Source organism: Sesamum indicum, linkage group LG1 (genome assembly GCF_026168435.1).
Source record: "Sesamum indicum cultivar Baizhima isolate 11 linkage group LG1, ASM2616843v1, whole genome shotgun sequence".
NCBI classification, from domain to species: domain Eukaryota; kingdom Viridiplantae; phylum Streptophyta; class Magnoliopsida; order Lamiales; family Pedaliaceae; genus Sesamum; species Sesamum indicum.
The window spans coordinates 17,608,373-17,619,554 of record NC_142657.1 but is presented as its reverse complement, the minus strand read 5'-3'; the positions used below and the strand labels follow the sequence as shown (position 1 = coordinate 17,619,554).

Sequence of the window (11,182 nt, the reverse complement as noted above, 5' to 3'; positions counted from 1 at the left end):
CATAGAAATATTAAATGAGACACAAAATTAAAAATTTATTTAATTTCTTGCGAACGTCAGCATTTTTCATCTAAATCCTAACAAAAGGGGGATAGATATAAACAAAGAATTTCTAAAAGGATTGTAAATTCAATTTCAGATGAAGTTTAAATGTAATTAACCCTAAAATAAATTGTTGTTTTACCATCTATTCTTATGCAAAACATTTATCATGCACTAGCACATCCCTAATTTATTTTCTCAGTATTTTTCTTACTCAATCAAATAAATTTGAAATTTCTTTGTATTTTTCTTAAACACTATATCTATATCTATGCTATATATTAAAGGTTTGAGCGTTAGAGAAAGTACGTACTTTATTTGGTAGACAAAACATGAATGAACTAATATGCCCTTACATATACTTATTCTTTCTATAAATCAAATAACCATCTCTATAGTTTGTTCATTGTAACAATATTATTTTTATTCATGTACGTTTAAAATCAACTTTATTTATCAGATTTGATCCATTATTTTTTCTAGCACTTCATTAAATAATTATGCTAATATTATAAAAAATCAATTTATACTACGTACATCCAACATACTTCAATCGCTAATATATAATAAGTTATAACAGGAAATATGAGAAGAGGGGTACTGGCAGTTCAAATTTAATTTGACTAAACTTAATTAGGTGCTTCAATCTGCTTGTTAATGTGCATATTGGCGTCTGATCTGCCCCATATTGAGGGCCACCTTTCTGCACCTCCTACACAACAAAATATACAAATTATTAATTTAAGCATTCACAATATGCTATTTTTCAGAATATTAATCACATTTTCAAGAATATTTTTAACTTGAAGAATGAGCAATCAACTAATGTTTAATTGAGCATATATTGCCTAAAACTTCAAAAACTTAATTTAGGGAATTGGATTAAAAATCAAAATTCTGGAGTCCTTTTTTTCGTGGATCTAAATTAAAATGAAATAATTAATATTCTCATCTCAAAGAAAAAATATGTGAAAAATGAATTAGTTTTGTACCGGAGGAATTAATTAATAGGTGAGGAGGGTGGATTAATGTCCAGAAGTAGTAGCTCCTCAAGTTGAGAATACATGTAATTTATGAAAGCCATAGATTCTTGCTGGGGTTCTTCCATCACTTCCTTCACCTTCTTTAGGGTCATACAGTATGCTTCCTGCACCACACCATAATCACTAATTTCCCCCTCCCCCCAAATAAAATATATATTGTAAGCATAAATTAAGACTAAAAGTAGAAAATATATATATATATATATATATATGTATGTGTACTCTTACCATAAACTGGTCCAGCTCCGACTGATGGTCGGATGTGCGCAAGTTTGGATGGTTGGGATTGAATGTCGTTCGGTCGCCTACATTGTGATCAACCTTCTCCACCACGTTGCCTAAACAAAGCTGCACGAGCAGAGTTGTTCCTTTGCTTATCATATGATCAATCTTATAGAATATGTTTATGTCGATTGTTACCCCTTTCTTGGAGTGGTAATGAAAGTTGGATGCTTTCTTAGTATATTAATATATTAATTGAATCGATGTAATATGTAATGCTTAAAAAATAAAAAATAAACATCGAAACCCTAGATATGTATTGGTGGTTAAATTACAAGAATGGACTTCTCCGATCCATGGAAAATAATAATTGATCTCTAGAAGTTGTTTCCAGTTACTGAATCAGATATACTGAGAATCGTTGGATTATGTCTTGACTAATCACAAGAATGTAATAATCCCATGTAATGAAAACATGATCAATATTCACACATAGAAAAATGGAAGCCCAAAAACATGAAGATCTGAAAAAATACTCCAAGATTGTGTGTAGAAAGAGAGGGGGGTGGGGGTGGGGTGGAGAAAGAAAGAACACAGACAAACAGACCTTCAAGCAGTCCAAGTGAGATTGAAGCAAGAGAGCATACAAAGAATGGGAAGCAATTTCCCTCTTAAGAAGATTGAAACCCTCTTCTTCAAAATTATCACACTCATCATCATCTCCATTTATAGTAATATTGTTGCTTGAACTCTCCTGCACTACCTTTTCTTCTTTTCTTTCCATTTATGTGATTCTTCCCAATTCCCAACTAAAACTACTATTCAAAATTCTTACGGGGAGAGAGGATTAAATTTTTATATATGTAGAGAGAGAAAGAGGGGAGTGATTGACAGATGCATGCAATGAGTTATTATATCAGTCAGGGGAGAGTGAGTGAGTGGAGTTTGAGTGGGGTTTTTGCCTCACCATTTTTGAGAGTGTTGAAAGGAACATTTCAGAATTCCACAGGTTTCTTGGAGACTCCCACCCCCACCCCTTACACAAACACACATGCTCATATAATATAGTACAGTACTTCAAATCCACTCTCAATCACTTGTTTTAACTGTTCCCATTTGGACACTTTTTCTCTTGTCTTTTCTGACTACCACGTACCTTCTTTTTCAAATTCCTTACTGTTCAAATTCCTTAATCCACCGCCAAAACACAATGCAAGTTGTAATCAAGGAACAAGTTAATTACCTTGGTAGTAGAGTGTGGAATTCTTGTAGGTGTGCCATATCTCCAGATACTTATCGCATGTAATGTTTGTCAAACATTTCCTGGAAGAGGTGTTGGTGTTGTAAAGCACATGTAGGCCTCTTAGGTCTGCCTGTAGGTGGTCTGGATATGTAATTTTATTTATGAGGGCAAATGAGTAATATTAGGTTGTAATTCGAGGGTATTTTCGGTAATTAGTAGGATTTTAATTTTTTCATTCATCTGACATTAAATTATTCTAATAAAAATGACAAATAATTGTCAAATGGTGTATAGATTATTCACCAAGAATACCTCAAACACATAAAATACATACATTAAGAGAGGGTGTTTGGCTAAGCTTTTTTAAAATATTTTATACATCTCATAAAATGTTTTAGAAACTTATAAGATGTTGGATCTTATTTTAAAAATAAACTTTCAAATATAAGATATTAAATCTTATAAGATGTCAAAACATCTTATATCAAGACTTTTAAGATGTTAGGGTGTTTTGGCATAATAAGGTTTTTAATTGATAAAATGACTAAAATGGACCTAATACCATTATAAACAAATAAGTTGTTATTTCTTGACATATTTTGTTTTAAATATTTTTAAAACGCTTTTATAAATAGTACAGATTAGTTAATCTCAAATAAAAATTTAATAGATAATCTTTTTAAAATAACAAAAAAAAAGACAAATTATTACCTAAACTTTTGAATAAAAATAATATATATATATATATATATATATATATTCATACCAGTCGAATAAGATATATGGGTATGGCCGTGTGGGTGTGGGTGTGGGTTTGAGAGAGAGTGTAAGTGTATGAATAAGTTATTTTTATCTTATGACATATTAATTTTATATAAATTATAAGATCTTATAAAAAAAAGTTAGAAAAATTAACTTTTTATTAAAGAGCTTATAGGATCCAACTCATCTTATTTTGAGATCTTATAAAGCTCCTTAAAAGAAAATTAGCCAAATAAATATTTAGAGGTTACAAGCTTTCAAACATCTTATAAGATGTTTCGAAGAGCTTATAAGCTTAGCCAAATATCCTATAAATGTTTCCCTAATTGATTTGAGTTCTACCGAACGTATTCTTTCAGTCACTGCACTGATGCATATCAACAAGTTTCTTCAGGCGCCTCCAAACAAATCGAATCAACAAGTCTACACCAACATACATATATATATATATATGAACAAGTTTTTTATTTCAATATTTATTTTCAAGCATCATAGGGATATTGTTTCTGAAGCAAGAACGAAGAACAAATTCTAACAGCTTCATCAAAAGGTCAAATTATTAATTCTCTGTACATGTTGATACATAGAAGAAATGCATTTTACAGGCGGAACGAAAAAAAAAGAGGGGGGGTGGGGGGGCAGATGTGCGTGCATGCAGACACACACACACACACACACTAGGAGTACAGCTGCCGAAGCTATTTATTTTTGTGAAAGTACAATGGTGAGGATAGAACTGTATTTACCGAATCAATTCGAAACCATGCTCTCTGTTTCTTTGACGAAGCCGTCTCCAGTCCAGTCTTTGTCAGATTGCAAACCTTTCTTAATGGCCTTTCTCTCGCGAATGGCTTCCTGTTGCCTTCTCACCAAATCCATATGAGTGGTGAAATAATCGAGTGAAATTCTGCTCATCGGACAAAATGGTTAGTAAAAAAAATTTCAAGTTACAACTGAACATTACAAGTGGTTTGTTCAACTTAGAAGGTATGAAGAGAGTTTAAGTGCGTACCCCCTGAAATCTTCTACGGATGAAAAATTGTGCTTTCTCATGAAATCCTTCAGCTCGGAGCAAAGCTGCTTTACAAGACCGTATCCATGCATCATAACACCAGTGCAGACCTGGAATCAGAAGCCTTTTAGATAATTACTTAATTAAATGGCAGCATCTGCACATACAACAATTGGATAAGGGAAGCAGTTGCAGATGTAGCGTAAAGGTTTTTATTTTTCCAGTTTAAATTCTTTGTCATAAGTAGGTGGTTTCTTTTCGTACATTTTCATGTTGAATATTTATAAAATGTCGAAATTTCTCAGACTCCAGAAAGTCCAGAAGAAAGGGTCTTTATTTCTTTTTAGTTTCATGAAACAATCCACTAATTTCAATAGCAGTGGAGAATAAAAAATAAGTGAGAAATAATGATACTCTTCTCCAACCTGAACAGTGTTTGCTCCTAGAAGTATGAACTCTGCTGCATCACCACCTGTCTCAACACCTCCAATAGCAGAAAGTGAATAGTCTTCGTCTCCAAATTCGTTCTTCATCATCCGTGCAATGCTCATCACTTTTGCAAGTGCGATAGGATGGACTGCCTTTGACGAATAACCACCAGGCGTCGAGTATCTAATTTGACACATAAACATCACATTTTAGAAACATGAAGTTGATTTCTGAACTATTTTCATCGTTTCCGGGTGAGGAAGGTCGAAGTTGAAATGAAAAAAGGTAATATTATGAGTACCCCTCTACACAAGGCTCTGGTCTCAACGTGTCGAGATTGATTCCCATGACACTCATGATTGTATTTATTGCAGAGACCCCTTCACATCCTGTTTGCAGAGAAACTCTAGCTGGCTATACAAAACAAAGAATTAAATTTTTAGAAAATTTGCGGCAGGAAGCAGAAAGTGAATAATCTTAATTTGCTCCACTAACGATCAAATAATGATAGTTAACGGAGCATAAAACTGATATGTTTTGCGTCGCAGTGGCGAAATGGAAAAGAACAACATGAAAACCTGTGTAATGTCAGTGATGTTCGGAGTCATCTTAGCCCAAACGGGAACAGTTGCTTTTGCATTAATCCATCCACAAACTTCCTCCAACAATGCACAATCTTGGCCAACTGCAGCACCCATCTTACGTTCTGGCATACCGTGGGGACATGAAAAATTGATTTCAATAGCATCCTGTACAAGCATCAAGAGTTAGACCACAAAGTGACAAAAGCTCTCAGAAAGACTATTTTGCATTACAGTGAATTCCACATGTTTGAAGATCTGAATAAACTAATGCACTACGACTATATTTACTAATTACATACAATTCCAGTTTGCTCAACTCGATCGATGAGTTCCTCCCATGCAGCTTTGTTGTATTCTTCCATGATCGAAGCAATAAGTATCCTGTCTGGATACTCTTCTTTCAACTGTTTAAATTCTTTCAGCATTGTTTCCAGAGGCCGATCACTAATCAGTTCAATATTTTCCCACCCTATAATCTGTCCTCTGGCTGAGCCATTAGCTCCTGCCCGTAATCTGGCATATCGGGGGGTTACATTTACAACTTTTGCAGCATCCAGAGATACCTACACATGATGTTTAAGATCAAGAGTTTTCACTTTGAATTGAAAGTGCAGAGAACAAGTAGAAACAAGAAGAACCAAGATTTGAGTTTTCCAACAATTCAACATGACTTGATCTGCTTCGACATAATTTACATCAAAACAAGGTAGTGAGAAACATTGGATCATTACCTTCACGAAAACTAGCAAAGTTATCTGATCACTTAAAAAAAACATTAGACTTTCGACATTTTATCCTTTTATTTATATAGAATAATATTTCTTACCACCAATATAGAAAAACCACAATCATGCACCATTTATGCATTTCTATCATCACTTTATGTCCTTTTGTATTGTAAACTACTCAGAATTACCGTACCCCAGATCCATTTACTCAGTGCAGTAATTAAGCACACAACAGAGTCTCCAAGTTGACTTTCATATGCTCTGCAACCTATGAAATGAAACTATTCTTTACCTCATCACACCATTCAAACAATTTCTTTCGTTGATCAATTGAAGGCCTGAAACACACAACTATAATCTACATTAATGGGAAAAATATTGTATTTACAACGGTATTTTTACCGATTAGTCAAAGTTCAGATGGTCTAAGTGCATATCTCTGTCTATCCTAAGCAATCAACTACATAAAGAGTCCTTCTTAGGCTCTTAGCTAATCAGCAATCCATATCAATCAGCCAAAAACATCACGATCTTTGATCTTAACTAACTAAATTCAGTCTTCAACCCTCTTCGTTTTCATAATCAACTTCCACAACTAATTCCCACGCCCAAGTGCGTGAAAAACGAACAGAGAAAACATTGGCGCGAATAATTCAAGAACTGATAAAATTCGCAGTAGTAAGTGATAAAAAGTCCAACAGAAATAGATTAATCAACCCATATAAGCATTTCCAACTACAAATCAAAATAAATATGAACCATAATTACGGGGAAGAAGTCTTACCGTTTTGGCGATGACGGCCCCCCAACCTTCATCAAAGGCCCGTTTCATGACGGTGTAGTTGGTCCCTGGCGGGCCTGACCCAATGACAAACGGGTTCGGCATCTTCAACCCGTTAACGGTCACACTGAGATCAGGCTCCGCATCAGCCTGAGCAAACACTCTGAACCCCACCCTGTTTCTGCTGAACCCACAACTCCGGCGTGGCTGAGCCACCGGAAACTCGACCACGGAGGTGTTGATCCGACCAATCAATCCCACAGACGCCATTAAAACAGCCTTTCTTGGTGGGTTTTTGCAATTCTGGGAGCTGGCAGATGGGGTTGAAAATGAATATCTTGGAATCAGAGTTTAGTGTTTTTCTAAGTATGAAAGCGTTGGGCTAGAAAGAGACGCAATGTCCAGAGTAGAAGAGTTAGCGGGTTTCGATTATAATAATGTGGAAATCGACTGTAGATAGAAGAAAATGTGCAAGAGATTGGGATTGATGATGGGGCAAAAAAATTTTATAAGCACTTGCTAACGTAGAAAAGGATGAGCCATGTGGTTGGTTGCCTCCTTTGTTCTCTCCTCTTTTCGCAAAACCGATTACTAGTAGTATTATTTTATACAATTGAGGCGTATTTGTTCCTCTTTAATCAGGATAATTACACGTAATTTTTTTATCATATGAAAAATTATATCTAATAGTTCTAAAGTTTGTTTCTGTTTAATAAATAAGTTAGTCAAAATTTATAAAAATTTATTGACATTAATGAAAAAATTGAATGAAAATTTATATTTATCATCGATTGACTTATTACTAATTTATTGCAAGTCAAATAATCTTTTGGACTAAATTGCTCTTATAACGGTGAAAAATTCACCTCCTCACATGCATTAACGCATGAAAACCTGTGAGGATAATTTGGTCATAAAAAATTTATTTAACTTGCAATAAGTTAGTAATAAGTTAATCGAGTGTAATACAATTTTTTTTTAATTTTTTGTTAATATCAACAATTCCAGTGAATTTTAACTAAATGGAAGACTTATTTGTTAGACGAAAGCAAACATCAAGGGTGCTAGATGTAATTTTTCAAACTATATGGGGTCTAACTATAATTACATCAAACTTTAGGAAAGAGTTGTGTGATTATCCCTTTTTAATTTGAAACGTCCGCTATTATTAATTAAAGTAACTCGATTATAATTATTCATATCAAATATCGATATTTAACAAAAATAATTACAACAAAATAAATGAAACCCAACAAAGATACAACAAAATAAATGAAATTTATGAACACTTTATCTTTGATTATGTGGGACATATGCTTGCTCCATTCAAGTAATTGATTGAGTTTACTCCAATTAGTTTTGGGTTATAATTATATAGTTGGGCTAATCTATTCCAATTATTTATAAAAAAAAAAAGAAAAAACAATCTGGTAAATTAATACAAGACTTTCTCAATATTTCGCCTTCAACAAGTTTTAGTCTTAATAATGTTTGTACTTGTCATAAGGCGGACCATTTGACCAATTTTATAAGAAAACATGCGCAAATACAAGTAAAAAACTGATTTTTCCACGACTCACTTACGTATCAAATAATTATTCTTTTTCTTTTTTTGAGAAAAACATCCGTATTTATTTGCCGTGTTAACATAGTAACAAGTGAAAGTGGAGGCAGAGAACAAAACATATCTACCAAAGAAAGAACAACTTAATTCTGTATCCAACAAAACATTGCTAATTCCAAGTCTCACCATACTCCCCACACCACTCCCGCAAATGAACATCATACAAGACAGAACCTCCCTCCACCTTCACCCAAGGTTTGACACTGTCCCACACCGACCCCTCCACATAAATATTTTTATTTTTGGCGCAAGATCTAATCTCCACATACTTTTGAGGGCTAGACGGAGTAGCCTCATTAGCAATTTTGCAGGCTAACGTTTACCTAAAGTATATTTCAATTTGAAGGAAGGATTTCAAATGATTTCATTTTAAAAGAATTTAAAATCCATTCACATTCATTAAAACATAATTTAAAATTGAAATGAAATGATTTAAAATTCTTTAAATTCTTTCAAATTACTCATTCCAAATGCAACTTAAAAGAACAAACTCTATCAATAGTATCTTAACTTAGTAGTTAAGGTTAAAATTAAGACTCCATTGATAAATTTAAGGTTTCACCGAATGTATAAGTACTTGTTTCACTTTATATACGATAATTAAAATATAAATGATTCCAAACATTTGTTTGGAATATAATTAACTATCCAAACTTTTCTTTTACCAAAGTAGAACTAAGAAAAACGAGTATAATGAGGCACGGCTTGTGACATGAATCTTGTCTCATCTCATTTTGCTCGTAAAATTTTTTTTCATCCAAATATATGTTTGTTTATGGGAAATTTGTGAAAGCATATCTCGAACACATTTAACTACTTTACAAAAAACGATAAATAACATTGACGATAATTATTAATTATATATTTTTTTATCCAAGACATTTTACACATCACATCAACTATTATCATTATATTTTATTTTATACTCAATCACATTAAAAATAATTATCGTAATCAAATTCATTCCATCTCATTTTTTGCCACTGAGATGAGATCAGAATCAATATTTCTACTTAATTTTCTTTTTAAAAAAGAAAGAACAATAATATATTAGACCAAATTATTATTAGGTATAGGAATTGACATGTGGATGCATGTTGAACAAGTAGTAAAAGAAGTGGATAAGGATAAATGTAGATTAAAACCATTATAAAAGTTTCAGTGAGAAGTACTCCCTATTAATTTTAGGACAACGATTGATGCCTTTCTGTTTTTTTTTTTAAGAATAGGACAACGGTTGATGTTGGTATCTAAACAAGTTATAGGGATGATTTCAATTACAATTATCATGATAATTTATGAGTAATTATTTGAGCAAAATATTTACAACAGGAAAAAGAGAATATACACAAGAAACATTGAAAGATTCTCTCTGTTTTCAGTTGTTGATTCCCCCAAAATCACTGAATTCAAAATTCCGGCAACTTCACACCGATTTCAAGTCCTCAACATTGCTGAAGAAAGGGTGCGACAGAAGCTGCGTGGCACTCCACCTTTTGCTCCAATCTTTCTGCAAACAGCACTCAATAAAACTCCTAAAATTTTCCGATGCACTCTCCGGCAGGGTGGGGGGCTCGCCGAAGCATATGGCGCACATTAGCGTCGACCAGTCCGGCCGCTCTCCTGGCGGCAGATAGGGAAAATGGCCCAAGTACAGTTCCAACACAGCCAATCCTAAGCTCCAGATATCTCCGGCGTAGCCGTCGTAGTTCGCCCCGTATGTATCCTGATCGAACCGCTCCGGGCTCATGTACGCGCACGTTCCGACGTATGAATTGCACGGATCTAGGGTTCTTTGCATGATTTTACTCACTCCGAAATCGGAGATTTTAACTTGCATATTTTGATCGACGAGTATGTTTGAGGGCTTCAGATCGCGGTGAATTATCTTGTGGGAGTGGAGGTACTGGAGCCCGCTCAGTACCTGGAGGCAGATTTTGGCGAGGAGGCGTTCGGTGAAAACGACGCCGTCCCTGAGTAACGTCTCGAGGGTGCCCATGTCCATGTACTCCATGCAGATGGCGATGTCTCCGCCGGGAATGTCGAAGACGCCGTGGCACTTGATGACGTGGGGGGAGTCGGTAAGGCGGAGGATGGAGACTTCGCGGAGGACCTGGCGGCGGACGGCGGGATCACTGTCTCCGTGGATTACTTTTAGGGCGTAGATTGCGGAGGTGTGCTTGTGGCGGACTTTGTAGACTGTCCCGCCGTTCCCGTGGCCGAGTACATGGATTTTCTCGAGGTCTGCGGAGGAAATGGCTGTGGTGGCAGCGGCTGAGGTGTTAGTTGTGGTGGTGGAGGAAGGGAGGGGGAGAGGGAAGCGGGGGCGGTGCTCGGAAGCCTCCGGTAGAGGCAGACGGAGGTTGAGATGGCGGCGGTCACGGACAATGGCCATTAGATAACTTGCGCGGGGAGTGAGGTGGCAACGGGATAAGAGATGAGTGATGCGCGCGTGTATATATATGTAAAAAGTACGTAGGTGAGAGTGGTGTGCTGAGTGGGAGTAATAGCAGCCTATGGGTTATGTTAATAACTTTTAACTTTTAAATATCACAAATTCAAATTTTATTGAAGTATGAATTTATTTTATTATATGAATGAATTATGAATTGATAATAACGAATTTATTATGTTTGAATTCGTGGAGCTAAAATTCAATTTCTCGTATATTAATGGGGTTTTTGTATAGTTGAAAAATTAATCAAATTTACA

At 35.0% G+C, this 11,182-nt stretch overlaps 3 protein-coding genes across 3 annotated transcripts; all 3 read right to left on the bottom strand.

Annotated features, from left to right (window-relative positions):
* Positions 1–528: 528 nt before the first annotated feature.
* Positions 529–2,247, bottom strand: KNATM (KNOX meinox protein). Its single transcript, XM_011085030.3, has 4 exons — positions 1,915–2,247; positions 1,314–1,433; positions 1,035–1,189; positions 529–754 (listed from the first exon to the last, which is right to left on the bottom strand). Exons 1-3 carry the CDS (start codon positions 2,089–2,091, stop codon positions 1,043–1,045), a joined length of 444 nt encoding a protein of 147 aa, XP_011083332.1. The 5' UTR covers positions 2,092–2,247; the 3' UTR covers positions 529–754; positions 1,035–1,042.
* Positions 2,248–3,832: 1,585 nt separating this feature from the next.
* On the bottom strand, positions 3,833–7,354 carry LOC105166912 (dihydropyrimidine dehydrogenase (NADP(+)), chloroplastic). Its single transcript, XM_011086436.3, has 7 exons — positions 6,850–7,354; positions 5,637–5,900; positions 5,332–5,502; positions 5,055–5,167; positions 4,750–4,936; positions 4,325–4,434; positions 3,833–4,219 (listed from the first exon to the last, which is right to left on the bottom strand). The coding sequence occupies exons 1-7, from the start codon at positions 7,114–7,116 to the stop codon at positions 4,063–4,065; spliced, it is 1,269 nt and encodes a 422-aa protein (XP_011084738.2). The 5' UTR covers positions 7,117–7,354; the 3' UTR covers positions 3,833–4,062.
* A 2,363-nt stretch (positions 7,355–9,717) lies between these two features.
* On the bottom strand, positions 9,718–10,963 carry LOC105165861 (mitogen-activated protein kinase kinase 9). Its single transcript, XM_011085025.3, has one exon. The coding sequence runs from the start codon at positions 10,863–10,865 to the stop codon at positions 9,897–9,899; it is 969 nt and encodes a 322-aa protein (XP_011083327.1). The 5' UTR covers positions 10,866–10,963; the 3' UTR covers positions 9,718–9,896.
* Positions 10,964–11,182: the final 219 nt, after the last annotated feature.

Coding starts and splice junctions, on each gene's coding strand:
- LOC105165861 (XM_011085025.3), bottom strand. CDS start 10,865: ATGGCCATTGTCCGTGACCGCCGCCATCTCAACCTCCGTCTGCCTCTA.
- LOC105166912 (XM_011086436.3), bottom strand. CDS start 7,116: ATGGCGTCTGTGGGATTGATTGGTCGGATCAACACCTCCGTGGTCGAG. Junction 5,168..5,331: donor ACATCACTGACATTACACAG/GTTTTCATGTTG, acceptor TGTTTTGTATAG/CCAGCTAGAGTTTCTCTGCA. Junction 4,937..5,054: donor CCAGAGCCTTGTGTAGAGGG/GTACTCATAATA, acceptor GTGTCAAATTAG/ATACTCGACGCCTGGTGGTT.
- KNATM (XM_011085030.3), bottom strand. CDS start 2,091: ATGGAAAGAAAAGAAGAAAAGGTAGTGCAGGAGAGTTCAAGCAACAAT. Junction 1,434..1,914: donor CTCACTTGGACTGCTTGAAG/GTCTGTTTGTCT, acceptor CTGCTCGTGCAG/CTTTGTTTAGGCAACGTGGT. Junction 1,190..1,313: donor CGGAGCTGGACCAGTTTATG/GTAAGAGTACAC, acceptor GGTGTGGTGCAG/GAAGCATACTGTATGACCCT.